Genomic DNA, 14,675 nt, shown 5'->3' on the forward strand with positions numbered 1-14,675 from the left:
CTAGAGCCATCTAACCCACACTAAAAATCAACCTGGTTTCAAATGAAGACCTTTAGATGCCACAATATTTCTAAAAAAAAAGAAAAAAAGAAAAGAGAGAGAGAGAAAGAAAAAACTATTATTATGAGAATACTAAGACACAAATGAGAATAACAAAATAATACAAGACCAGTTCAATTAACCACTCTGCTCTTTTATTTCATGCTCAGTTGTTGGGAGAAAAGAATGTTTTCATCAAACAATTGAGGTGAATGAATTTAAAGATATAAATGTAATCACCCAGAAAATTACATTAACAAATAGTTTTTCTAAATGAGCACTATAGATATTCTCTCTGTATAATTGTTGCATTTATTGACTATTCTTCACTTTTAAATGAAGATAGATTCTAGGCCTGGGTAAAATACCATCAGGATGAATGCATCTCTGGGAGCTACTATTCGAAGTTGTTGAACTGTTGGGTAGATTACTCCTGTCTTAATTTCATTTTCTATTGCTATTTGTATTTTTCAGACTCACTATGAAAATGGGGAATACATCATCAGGCAAGGTGCAAGAGGGGACACCTTCTTTATCATCAGCAAAGGAAAGGTAAGAGTTGGTGGCACTAAACAGTGATGCACAGGGGACCCCTGTAGGAACACGTCTGCAGTCTTGTGCTGTGTGAGCCTAAGAGAGAAATATTTGATAAAGGATATCCTAAAAAGTGAGGCCGAAGGAAGAAAAGGTTTAACATTGAAGATCAGTAAGTAGCCTGCATGCCAATAATCAAGACACAAGTTACTACTAGTATTCCTGTGTGAATGAAAGATCTCTATAATTAAAATGATATAATATACAAGAAAATCAAAGATTACTAAAGAAAATCCATCCAATTGGTAGCAGCAGTAATACTGAGATAACAAGACATCTAGACTTTGAAATCATATGGCATAAATTTGATTACTGCTATGAAACCTGCAAGTTTTAGTGTCCTCAAGTTTTATTTACCAGTGTCAGGGCAATAGGATATAAATATATTTGTTTTTTTATTGTAATTTTATAAGAAATAATGAATAGATACTAACAAACTACTAAAAATGGTAAACTATAGGGGAAGAGTTAAAATGGGATAGATAGGCTATGTGAATGAAAATCATACTTTATTCCTTGTATTGTTATTTTAATAGTTTTTCAACAATATGAATCTATTGTAATTTGCTTTAAAACTAAGAAAAAGTAGGCGAATTAGAAATGGAAATTTATTTAGATCGTCTAGTCTTGTATTATTAAAAATGCCTTAAATTTTTCTCAGTAGTAAATTTATAAATATTTTTATTTGTGTCATTGCCCTATAATCTACAATTTGAACTTATGCTTCTTTATCATAAATTATCTTTAAAATGAATTCCTATATCTGTATTAATTATCAAAAGATATAGATAAGGACATGCAGGTAGATGAGGACTTATAGGTTAGTTTTTATTTTTAAATATGAAGTGAATTTGGACTGACTCTGGCACACCAGTATGCACTGCTCAGGCTAAACTATTCCCCATGTGAAGACCACCGTTCGAATCCCTGGCCTGGTTTGCCTGAAACATGCCAGGCACATCAATTGACTGCCCAAGATGAAAGGCTAGAGGACTATAGGAAAGAAATCATGGCATGACCAGAACATATGGAGACTGTCTCTCTCTCTTTCTGTCTCTCGTGCATGCACATACAGTCTATTACAATTTTTTAAAATATTTAAAAAATGAAGTAAATGTATTCTTCTAATTTATCAAAAGGAATGATTCTGGTCTCCCATAACTCAAATAGAGGTTTATAGAGCCACAGTGAACAGAGTATATAAAACATTATAGGACTTGTTGTGTTGGATCACATTTTAGGTAATCTTATTCTTATTTTGGATTAATTTTTAAGGTATGTGGATGTCAATATTTACACCAATGGCATATCACACTAAAATGAAGGAAGTAATTTGTATATTTTCAAAATAATTATTTAATTTTATTAATCATTATTATTGTTTTTCTTAATTTGCTATAGGGCACATGCCCTCACCAGAGAGAGAAAAAGAGAGACAGGGAAAAGTGAGAAAGTAAGCCACCAGGTCTCGGACTCTAACCCTGGTCGGCCATGTGGTAGTCCAGCACCTTAACCACCAGGCCATCTCTGGCCTCAGCAATGTATATACTTAAATCATTCCTGTTCTTTTGACTCATATCCACAAGCTTGAGATAGAAAGTCAGAGACTAGCTTCTTAAAAAAAAAGGTATCATGAATGACCTGTTTGACTACCGTTTGGTTAAAATTGCTTCTTGTGTCTTCCAGTGTTAGCAAATGAAAAAAAGGTTCTTATTTTTTAGTTTCTATGATTGATTAGAAGAGCTTACCATTTACTGTTTTATTATTAAATATGGATTAAAAAGTCAGGAAAAAATGAAACTGTCTGTGGACAGGAATTATTCACTTGGTCACAAGGGGACTTTTATCTTGGTGAACTGGATTTATCTTTCCTTTACTACATTGCTAATTCTGTGCTATCATGGAGTGATGATTTTATCCATTGAGATGGCTTTCTGGCAGGCTTTTGTGACCACTCAAAGATCCCAAAGTTCCTGCACTGCGTGAAAGATGTAGTGACTTGTGGCCCAGCCATTGCGGTATAGACAGTAGCACACCATTCTGCAATGCTATAGCCACACGAATGATCTGTTTAGGCTCCCAGAGGACATACACATGTGTGTACCATGACCCTGGCTAACCAGAGGGCTGAGGGAGGGGAAAAGGATCACATGTGAGGAGTTCCTATTGTGGATGTTGTCTTATTTTCTCTTTTTCATGAAAGAAATGAAATAAATAAACATAAAAGAAAAGTAGTGGTTGGGACCAGCAGATGGTGTAGTGGTTACATTACATTGCTAGATTCCCACATGGTTGACCACAGTTCGAGTCCCAGACCTAGTGACTTATAACTCAAGACAGGAGGATGTGCGTGAGTACCCAAGATCCTGGGAGGAGAATGGGAAAAGGATTGCAGTTGACCATCCCCCCTGGGGGAGTGATTTCTTATTTTCTCTCTCTCTGTCTCTCCAGTGAGCACACAGGCTCTATAGCAAAATCTCTCTCTCTCTAAAAAAAGGTAGTGGTTTGTAACTAGTTTTAGCTGAAGTCAGGTGCGCTAGTGGTGCTGTTTTATGAGTTTTGTGATAAGTATAAATAGAAATAGCATGGGAATGACACCACAGACACCAGTTCTCTTGGCAATATTTCAGAGCACTGTGGGACTTCTGGGAGAGAAGTAGCAATGATATATGAGATTCTCTTCACACATTCGAGATTGTTTTTAAAACCAGGTGTAGATTTTTTTCTAACTGCAATTTTCAGGACACTAAAATTAGTTGCTATGAGCCTTAATTATGTTAATCATATAGTGATTATAATTATAGTATAATTATAATTATATAATATATAAACATAAAAGAATATCATATATAATAATGTATACTATAATGTTTGTTCATTTTAACTTAGAAAATGAGACTAATGTACTGTACTGGGCTTTATATAGAGAGAGAATAATTCCATTAACAAAGAAAATGTGCTAATTAATGCTGATTCAAGTACAGAGAACTAACTCAGCTTCAGAAAAGAGTTACTTCAAAGTTTTTGTTATTAGGTTTCTTTTTGTATGGGAGTGCTTAATGGTAGAATAAAATATGTTTTATATTTAAATAAAGATGTTTCACACTTAAATAGAAAGAGGCACGTTATTACCACTTCTGTTCAGTGTGGTCTTAAACGGCCCAGCTATTGTAGTAATTCAAGGAAAAGATACACTTTTTGAAAAAGAAGAGACAGTAATTGTTTACAGATGAAATAAATTTAATTTCTTTTAGTTTTTTTTTAACATAGACAGATATATTATTAAAATTAGTAGGAGTTTAGTAAGATCAGAAATACTGAGTACATTTTTTTTTTCTGTTTCTGTGGAACTGTTCTCTATCTACAAAGCCCAATGTGGTAGTCTTTAATCCTATTTGTGATCTAAATTCAAATTAACTACTCTAATATTATAGGGTAATTAATATAGTATATGTTGATACATTAACTATACAATGAGCTACTGTAGGTTAATACAGTAATTATATTAAGTGTAACTAACGTATTAGCATCATTCTATGAAGTCTTAAAAGCAGCATGGGAGCGTACTTAAGCTCCAATGGCAAGATACAGGAAAAGAGAGACGGAGAGTAAGAGAGAGGTTCAGGTCAGCGGGAAAATAAGCTATAGAAAGGGAATTTTCTAACACCGTTTGCTTTGTTTCGGAGATACAGATGCCAGCTTGTTTTCCCATATATTTAAAAAGTTTGAAATGTGACCCTGGCAAAGATATTTTTCCTTGTTACATCTGCGCTGGCTTTTTCTTAGAAAATAGGGTAGGAGACACACAATAGGAGGCTGCAGAGCTTTAGATGGATTTTCCCTTTTTAATTCCATTTATTTAAGTGTAAAACATTTCTTATTCTTCCATTAAGCACATTCACACAAAGAGAACAACGGTATGAGATAAGTTCCCATTAAACCTGCACAAACCAATTTTTCTAACACTTGCAGGAGAAAGCTAGTGGCGATGATGTCTAAAGTGCCTGGTGCTGCCACTGGTAGAAGCTGAATTCGTTTTCTATACTTTAGTCAGTCTATTCCAGTTGTCTGCAAACTTGGCCTTCTCCCTCAGCAGTGAACTATATAGCACCAAACAATTCTGCTTGTCTCTGTAGTTTTGTTGCATGGAGAAATGAACTTTCTCTCCATAGTAAGCTGAACCAAAGTACGACAGGATTGGTAGACAAAAATGTTTAAGTTCCAATACTAATTGAAATGTATTTTATATTTTTCTGGTTGTATTCACTATACTTTGTGTAGTAGTATTAGAAAAAGCATGACTCAACATTTTTTGCCCATTAAATGCTATTTAAATTTGCATGGTTTTGTAAGTACTGAAAAATAAACCAATCATCTTAACATATCTTAACTTTTGTGAACCTTGTTTTATGGATAACTTTTCAGTTTTCCAAAACGTTGACACATTTCAATATTTTGAATGCATCCATGTTAATTTTGAGTTGGTAGAGAGAACCTAACCACTTTTCAGTTTTCCAAAACGTTGACACATTTTGAAATTTTGAATGCATCCGTGTTAATTTCGAGTTGGTAGAGAGAACCTAACTAATCACCACTATGTTTTGGTACAAAGAAATATACCTTCCAGTAATGTTATTGAAATGTTAAAGGAAAAAATTACATGGCCTTGCTTCATAGAATCAACAGTGTTTAAACATGTTGGTTAAACATACTGGCTTAATACAATGCTCAGTGTTTTTGAACATGAAAAATGTTCTCTTGTGTAAATTTAATTTGTATGTGTATACATAAGTGTATGTATATATTATAGTGAAACGTGACAAGTATTTCCTTAAGATCAGAAGTCCCCAGCCTTTTGGGGGACCAGTTTCACAGAGAACAATTTTGGGGGACCAACATTTGTGGTGGGGGTGTGTTGGAAATGACTCAAGCACATTACATTTATTGTGTACTTTATTCCTATTATTATTACATTGTAATATGTAATGAAAGAATCACCTAACTTACATACATAGTATGGAAGAAATAAGAAGTTCTATGGATATGAGTGCATACTACCCAAATGGAGGCAATGAATTTCACCTGCTTATATTAAAATGGATAAATCAGAACCTCAGGAAGAGGGGCCCAGTAACCTTTATTTTAAATAAGACTCCCTACTAATGCTTCTATGTCTATAAAAGCTTCATCAACATGCAAATTAGTGTCTCTATGATACAGCTTCATGGTAAGTAAGACTGTTAAAAACTGAGTTTCCACGGTTTTGAAACACTGTGTGGAGGAGTAATCAAACGGATCAGTGGAGAATAATAATTGAATTCTCTCCACTTTGCACAGACCTTCTCAATACTTACAGAAATTCTGGTCTTTGACATCCAATCTTTAGATTCAGTACCACAGTATTTTTTTTAATGTGTTTTTTGAAATGTCTGGCATTGTCTCAAGAAATTAGTTTTTCTACTTCATTACATTTTCCAGGTAGGCCAATTTTAACTGTTTAATTTTTCTGGGTGACACATAGACAGCTATTATGAATATTAGTAGAGCTTGTGGGGAAAGCGAATTAACACAAAAGCACAACGTCCTCCACTTATGTCTTCATTCGTGCAACAACAAAACACTGTCGCTCGCCTTCTGTGGGCTCTTAACCAAGTCACAAGTCCTGCTTGGGCTGGGATATCTGGTCAGTAATAAAGCTTTTCTTAAACAATTCACAGCATTTTCTTTAGTTTCTATTATAAATTGTAGAGAATGGCAAAGAAATACCCCTTTCTTTGAAGGATGTAGTATTTATTATGGCTGAAAAAGAGACAGGCAGGTACTTTATATAGTTTTTAAAAGAAGAAATCCTCCCCAGTGAAACATGTAAAATAGATCGTCTGGGATGTGGTCAGAGCCCTGCAGGAAGGTACCGTGAAAGTGTGATGGGCCTTTGATTGAAGGCTGACTTCTTCTTAGGGAAAGTCATAGGTAAGCATATACAGGCAGAGATGGGTAAAAGCACGTTCATCCCAGAAAACGGTGGAAAAAATATAAAGGCCTATTTTCAAAAAATTGTTAAATAGATATTTTTATATAATGGAATAAGACGCTAAGAATATAAATGAATAAATTTGAATAAACTGCATTTATATGTAATAGCATGGAATAAATAAAACAATGCTTAAATAAATAATGAGAGAAAAATAGTGAGTTGTAAAGTGATACATATTGCTTACAGTTTTCAACATATATTTTGAAAACACAATTATGTAAACACTTATAGAAAGACTGGCAGGTTACTCACAACATTATTTATAGTAGTTGTCTCATAGAAGATAGGAGAATGGGAATGGCTATGAGGATTGTTTGAGGTTTAAATTTCCTAAAAATATATTCTTTCTTTTTTTTTTTTTTTTGTGAGAGTTTTTTGCTATAGGGCGCGTGCACTCACCAGACAGACAGAGAGAGACATAGAGACAGAAAGCAAGAAATCACCCCCCAGGGGGGATGGTCACGCCACAATCCTTTCTCCTCCATTCTCCTCTCGGGATCTTGGGCACGCACGCACACGCACCCGGCATGAGTTTTAAGCCACCGGGTCTGGGGCACGAACCAGGTCCGGGACGCAGTTGACTACGTGGGAGTCCAGTGACATAGCCATTACTCTAACTGCTGGTTCCCGAAAATATATTATTTCTAGAAAGCAACTTGAAAGTTTATCAAACTATTTGGAGGTATGATTTGCAGGGAATTTGTGATATTTCTTGGCCCAATAATGTAATTTAAATTTTCTTAATATTTGAAAGGTGATGTTTTAGAATTTTTTGATAGCTTCTTTCATGAGCTAGAGGGAGACAAAGAAAAAGAGAGAAGCACCTTCAATAGAGTCTCACACCATGGTCCTCCCCCGCCCAGTTTTCCCAGCCAGTCAGGAACATGGACACACACACGTGCATCTGGTGTGCACAGGTGAACCCCAGGAATCAAACCCAGGTCTTCCACATGGCTTCCGGCATTGCCAAGCATTGTGCTACCGATATGGGCTGAACCATAAACTTTTTCTCTCTATAAAAATTAGTAACAATAAGTAGAATTAGCCTCATCAATGAGTGTTCATTTATTCATTGTGAGTTTGTAGGGGATTTTGACTTTCAGTTTTTCTCTTCATAGGTAAATGTAACTCGTGAAGACTCACCAAGTGAAGACCCAATCTTTCTTAGAACTTTAGGAAAAGGAGACTGGTTTGGAGAGAAAGCCTTGCAGGGGTAAGTAGATCATCACGCCACAATCCTTTCTCCTCCATTCTCCTCTCGGGATCTTGGGCACGCACGCACACGCACCCGGCATGAGTTTTAAGCCACCGGGTCTGGGGCACGAACCAGGTCCGGGACGCAGTTGACTACGTGGGAGTCCAGTGACATAGCCATTACTCTAACTGCTGGTTCCCGAAAATATATTATTTCTAGAAAGCAACTTGAAAGTTTATCAAACTATTTGGAGGTATGATTTGCAGGGAATTTGTGATATTTCTTGGCCCAATAATGTAATTTAAATTTTCTTAATATTTGAAAGGTGATGTTTTAGAATTTTTTGATAGCTTCTTTCATGAGCTAGAGGGAGACAAAGAAAAAGAGAGAAGCACCTTCAATAGAGTCTCACACCATGGTCCTCCCCCGCCCAGTTTTCCCAGCCAGTCAGGAACATGGACACACACACGTGCATCTGGTGTGCACAGGTGAACCCCAGGAATCAAACCCAGGTCTTCCACATGGCTTCCGGCATTGCCAAGCATTGTGCTACCGATATGGGCTGAACCATAAACTTTTTCTCTCTATAAAAATTAGTAACAATAAGTAGAATTAGCCTCATCAATGAGTGTTCATTTATTCATTGTGAGTTTGTAGGGGATTTTGACTTTCAGTTTTTCTCTTCATAGGTAAATGTAACTCGTGAAGACTCACCAAGTGAAGACCCAATCTTTCTTAGAACTTTAGGAAAAGGAGACTGGTTTGGAGAGAAAGCCTTGCAGGGGTAAGTAGATCATGTGCTACAGTTTTTGTCTGAGTACTACATAAATTCCATATTCGATTTTGAGCTCCTAGCAAAATAGGCTCTTCATTTAGTGTCTACCTTAATATCAGGTGTAGACAGACCATTGATGATCATTTTTTAATAATTTTTTTATTTATTAATTTTAATGATTATACATTTAATCGCTGTACATCATTTAGATTATAAAGAGACTTTACCCAGTGTGACACACACCCCAGGATCATTTTTATTTATTTCCATGCAAACTCATAATCCATTTCTATAGGCTGTGGGACTGATCAGTTAGATTCTAGTGAGTCACTCTTGTTTTAATAGGAAATATTTCTAGCTTTGTGTTTTATAATGCAATCTCTAACAATTTCAAAGGAGGGAGAACTTTCTGCTAAACTGATTTCATAGAACAATTTTATTCATAATCACAGGGAGATGATTGGTTGAAATTTCTGAAATCCCTAAACCTGATTAACAAAAAAAAAGAATCAGAAGACAGTGAAGCCTTTCCAGAGTTCACCTCTGGGTGGTGGGTGTCATTGCTGTTACTGTGGGAGCCACGAAGGGGGAGGTGGGAGCAGAAGGTAATTCACGTTTGGATTCACTGTGGGTGGTCTCTGATGGTCAGACTCGTGGAGATACAGCGGCATATGGGAGTTTTTCCCCATATGATGAAAGAAAAACTGAGTTGACTTTTTACTGGAGGCATGACAAATGTGTTTGGTTATTCTACTCTTGTTTTCTAATAAGCAATACATTTGAATTATTTGTAAAGATAGATGGGACTTTTCAAAGTTCAGTGTTTAATGTCTATGTTGGGGCTTCCAAAAGTGTGTGCAAAATGGAATTAAAGTACTCTCTTGCTTTGGTACAAAAACTTTGAGACCTGTGTGAAATTTTTCTTAATATGTATTTTTCCATGAACCTTTTTTGAAAACCCCTCATTTTCAAACCCTACCTGAATAAGATATAACCAATAAATATTTATTTTTGTATCAAGTTCAAATGAAAGAGTATCTCATAGAGTAGAGCAGCAATAGGATAGTAACTCACTCTTTTATTTATTTTAAGAGAGATTTTTGCTGTAGGGCACGTGCAATCACCAGAGAGACAGAGAGACAGAAAGTGAGAAATCCCCCCCCCCCCAGGTGGGATGGCCACACCACAATCTCTTCTCCTCCAGTCTCCTCTTGAAATTTTGGGCATGTATGACACATACACCCAGCGTGAGTTTTAAGCACCAAGTCTGGGTCTTAAACTGTATTTGACTACTTTGGGGTCCAGCGATGTAACCATACTCCATCTGCTGGTACCAACTCACTCTTAAGATGTGGAACAATTTCATTTGCATTTCAAATTGTGACTTTGTTAAAAAGAAATATTACAAGAATTTTGCTTAAAAATGCTGTGAATATGGGAACCAGCAGTTAGTGTAATGGCTATGTCGCTGGATTCCCATGTAGTCGACCGCGGTTCGTGTCCCGGACCCGGTGAATTAAAACTCACGCCAGGCACGTGTGCGTGCGTGCCCAAGATCCCGAGAGGAGAATGGAGGAGAAGGGATTGCGGCGTGACCATCCTCCCTGGGGGGTGATTTCTCGCTTTCTGTCTCTATGTCTCTCTCTGTCTGTCTGGCGAGCGCACGCGCCCTACAGTGAAAATCTCTCCAAAAAAAAAAAAATGCTGTGAATAGATAGGGAGTTTTTCTTTTCAAACCACAATCAGATGGCAGGTTTTATTATTTTTTTTTCTTACTATTTCACAGCTACAGAAATGAAACAAAAATAACGATAACCTCAAGAGATTTTTTTTTAAGAAAGAGAAATATTTTTGTCATAGGGCATGTGTGCTCGTTGGAGAGACAGAGAGGTATAAAGCAAGGGGGGAATGACCATGCTGCAATCCCTTCTCCTTCATTCTCCTCTTGGGATCTTGGGCACGCATGCACACATGCCTGGCATGAGTTTAAACTGCCAGGTCCAGGACTAGAACCACTGTCAACTATGTGAGAGTCTGACAATGTAACCATTATGCCATTTGCTGGTCCCTCAAGAGGTTTTCTTACTCAGGTCACAATACCTGATGAAAATTCAAAACTGAATGTAGTCAACTTTCTTCCTTTCTTTTACTGAATTCATTTTGATCTTTATATGATCAATATGTACTTGCCATAAGATTTTTCTAGTGTCAAAGAGATAGCATTTTTGTCTAGGTACACAAAAAATGCAATACACAGGAATTTCCTAGCATAAACTGCATGAATGTAACATTTGTACCTTAATCTGTCTGTCCTTTGAGTTTTTTATTTGTAGACAGCAGAGTAGAGTGATACCGCCTGATTTCAACAGCCTAAGAGTAAATGGAAAACAATGTCATTTCCAGCAGAGTCCCAAACCAGAGACATTTGAAGTAATTTCAGATTTAGGTTGCAAGTAGGATAACAGAAAATAAGATACAATGGAGAATCAATAGATTTTTTTTTTTTTTTTACAGAGTCTCACTATTATCATTATTCCCTGCTTTGGCCCCTCAAATAGCTAGGACTAAAGTCATACCCACCGTGATCTGCTTTTACGGTGGGCTGAATCAAACCTGAACTTCCTGTGTAGCCTCAGCCTGTGTGTGGCGGCACCAACGAGCATATACTGCTACACCTAGACCTCAGCAGATTTTCTTTTGTAGATTATTGCAACTCAGTTTTGGTGCCAATCAAAGAAAATTGTCATGGTGAAAATACCCTCCTAGAATTTGTTCTAGGAAGTGATGCTGGGAATATGGTTTATGGAAAAGGTGCCAAATTTGGCTCTGACATCAAAATTTAAATTGATGGTACTCTATCTAGATTAAATCTTTTCTAGCACGTGATTATTCTTGTGAACTGTCTGGTGCCAAGATTTTATTTTGTACGTATTTAGTCCTTTTTATCGATCATCTCCTGCAGACTATAAATTGGCCAACCCACTTCCTTATCCGTATCCAACCCCCAACAGTACCCTTTACATCGACCCACCTGTTACTCCCCTCATCTCTTTTTTCTTTCCTTTTTACTCTCACTTTCTTACTACTGAATCTGGCTTTATCACTGTATTTTAAGTGCCTTCTTAAATGTCACCAAAGATTTCCAACTCACCTTATAATATGGTCTTTCTTTTCTTCATTTGACTTCACTTCTCAGCCATGGTTTTACAGTGTGGACTACATCTTCATCTTTAAAATCTTCATCCTTCAGGATTCTTTAAATTATTGGTGTTCTTCATACTTTCTTTTTCCATTTTCTAAAAGTCACCAATATTGGTTCTCAGCTCTAATATGTACATGTTGGTAAGCTTCTCCCTGTCTATGACTGCATATTACTTTAATGAAAAGAAGACTCAAATATTTATATTTTGATTTGAGTTCAGCTTCTTGCACTTATCAGATTCAACACACATTTATTGAATGAATGAATGAATGAATGAATGAATGAAAGAATGAATGAGCTTCTTTAATGAACTTCTTTTCTGCCCTTGATCACCTTCAATATTTGAGTTTGTTTAATTGTGCTTGAGGGGTTGTGAGCTCACTTGACTATGGGGTGGGGAAGTGGAGCAAGTCAGTAATGTATTGGGTCACCAGAAAAGTCATGATGCTTTTTTTTTTTTAAGAGAGACTTTTGCTATGGGGCACATGCATTCACCAGAGAGAGAGAGACAAAGAGACAGAAAGTGAAAAATCACTCCCCCCCCCCAGGGGGATGGCCACACTGCAATCCCTTCTCCTCTCAGGATCTTGGGCACTAATTCACACGTGCCTAGCATGAGTTTCAAGACATCAGATTTGGGACTTGAACCACAGTCAACTATGTGGGAGTCCAGCAATGTAATTATTATGCCATCTGCTGGACCCATGATGCATTTCTGCATAGAAAAGTACACCATGACTTTCATAACAATCAATAAATAAGTAAAATAAGATATATAAAGCAGGAGGCAAACTGGAAGGCCTTGTATAATGACAACGGCAATTACTAAACTGCTACTTATGAGTACTTTACAAGAATGTGACCTCATCTCATCTTTTTTAAGAAAAGCAGGAAAAAGTATATTTTAAAACTAGCAGGTGGCCTGGTAGTTGAGGTGCTAGACTCTCACATGGCTGGACATGGTTTAAGTCCTGGACCCAGTGACTTGAAAATCATACCAGGTGCATGTGCGTGCATGTCCAAAATCCCAGAAGGAAATTGGAAGAGAAAGGATTGTGGCATGGCCATCCCCACTGCAGAGTTATTTCTCACTTTTCACAGCATTTCAGAATGCAGCTTACTCACTAACAAAAGTTATATGCACTTGGAATTTTTTGTTTTACTTTCTTACAAATCATTAAAATATTGATAAATTTGTGATTGGGTAAAATGAATATGTCTTCAACTGTTCTTTATTTATATCTGAGAGTGCCTAATACAAGGACTGCTGAAGCACACAGTAGGTAATTAAATGACAAGCTGAGGTGTGAACTCAGTGCCCTGTCTCCAGATTTCAACCCCTGTGAGTTCTTTCTCCAGAAATAACAAGCTTCCCTTCCTTGTCAGATGGAGGCAGTACAGTCCTGACTCTAAACATCTTATAAACTGTATTATTGATATCCATTAACCAATACCATCTCATACTAGAAAATTTGGAATTTCTTATTCTTTCACTGTGGTTGGCATAAAGTAAATTTTGCAATATTTGACTTGAGCATCTTTATTTTCTCTTTTTCTTCTCTCTTTTTTTTTTTTTTTTTTTTCTGTAATACAAGTTTGTTAACACCAGGGAGAGGGCAAACTATTTTACTTTTTACAAAAGTCCTCTCTCTAAACAGAGTTATGTTTAAAAGAAATTACTTCAGGTTTAGTCCAATAATTTATTAGTTAAGCCTTCTGCATTTTGATTTAGTATTGCTTCAGTATCTCTGACTTGAAATCATATAGGACATACATAAACATTAGATGAGATCAAAATCTGAGCCGAACAGCCCCTATGCATCTTCAGTAATGGGAAATATATAAGATCAATTGAACCTGATGGAGATGGAATTGAACTACTCACCACCCCACCTTCCCTTAACATTTGAGTCTTCAGCTTACTTGTGATTAAAAATTCCAGTTCAGGGGGCCGGCAGGTGTCATGGTGGTTGAGGTGCTGGATTCATACATGGCCAACTGCAGTTCAAGTCCTGAACCTGGCAGCTTGCTTTCTCACTTTCTCTTTCTCTCTCTGGTCAAATTAAAGAAAATAATAATAAAAATAACAAATAAAATAAATAAATAATTATTAAATAAAAGAATTCCAGCTCAGAAGTCAGCCTGCCTTGCCACTCTAATGTTTACCAATGATGAGCTCCTATGAGGCTTTCTTTTTTCTTGAAGTGGAGATTATTATTGAACCTAATTGTGAGTTATGAGAATTAATCAAGGGGTATAAAGCCTTTGGGTGAGTACCTAGAATTTAGGTTAGTGCCACAAAATAATTAGTTGGTGCCATTACCACCAGTCACCTTCATCTTCATCAACATCATCACATCATCACCTTGTTTACAGAAACATCCTGCTACTTCCTGGCTAAGGTTAGAGCACTTGGTATGATTACATAGCATTAGGTTTTGAGCCAGCTACTACTGGTTACACAACTTTGAGTAAGCCAGTTAATCTCTCTGAATCTTTCCCCTTTCTGAAACTTTACCTAAGCCAACTGAGCTGGTTGATCTCCAAGTTCCCTTAGGTCATAGCCTCTGGGTCTTTGAGATTTGGCCTCCTTACAACTGTGACAGACCTCTGGATGACAAATGCAGCCCTGAGGCTCTGTATTAAGTGGCATTTAATACCATGCTGCTGTCAACAGAGCCCTTCTCTTCAAAAACTATTCCAGTTGTTGAATATTATTCCTGGAAGAATTGCAGCATTATTCATAATTGCTAAGTCATGGGATCAACCCAAGTGTCTGAGAACAGGTGAATGGATTGAAAAAATGTGGCACATATACTCTATGGAATACTACTCA

General features: G+C 36.7%; 1 protein-coding gene and 1 long non-coding RNA gene across 2 annotated transcripts in view; both read left to right on the forward strand.

The window, feature by feature from the left end:
* The window catches only part of LOC102471472 (cGMP-dependent protein kinase 1-like), a gene marked incomplete at its 5' end in the record, with an annotated part of 641,417 nt that extends 632,862 nt beyond the window's left edge, over nt 1-8,555 (forward strand). Inside the window, 3 exons of the mRNA XM_006157547.1 lie at nt 514-591; nt 7,786-7,880; nt 8,552-8,555. Of these exons, the coding sequence (XP_006157609.1) occupies nt 514-591; nt 7,786-7,880; nt 8,552-8,555 (177 nt within the window). The remainder of the gene's footprint in view (nt 1-513; nt 592-7,785; nt 7,881-8,551) is intronic.
* The window catches only part of LOC106735848 (uncharacterized), a 111,443-nt gene continuing 105,323 nt past the window's right edge, over nt 8,556-14,675 (forward strand). The window contains exon 1 of the long non-coding RNA XR_001371049.2: nt 8,556-8,646. This is a non-coding gene — a long non-coding RNA (uncharacterized LOC106735848). The remainder of the gene's footprint in view (nt 8,647-14,675) is intronic.

This window comes from Tupaia chinensis, unplaced genomic scaffold (assembly GCF_000334495.1).
Source record: "Tupaia chinensis unplaced genomic scaffold, TupChi_1.0 Scaffold000546_1, whole genome shotgun sequence".
NCBI lineage: Eukaryota > Metazoa > Chordata > Mammalia > Scandentia > Tupaiidae > Tupaia > Tupaia belangeri.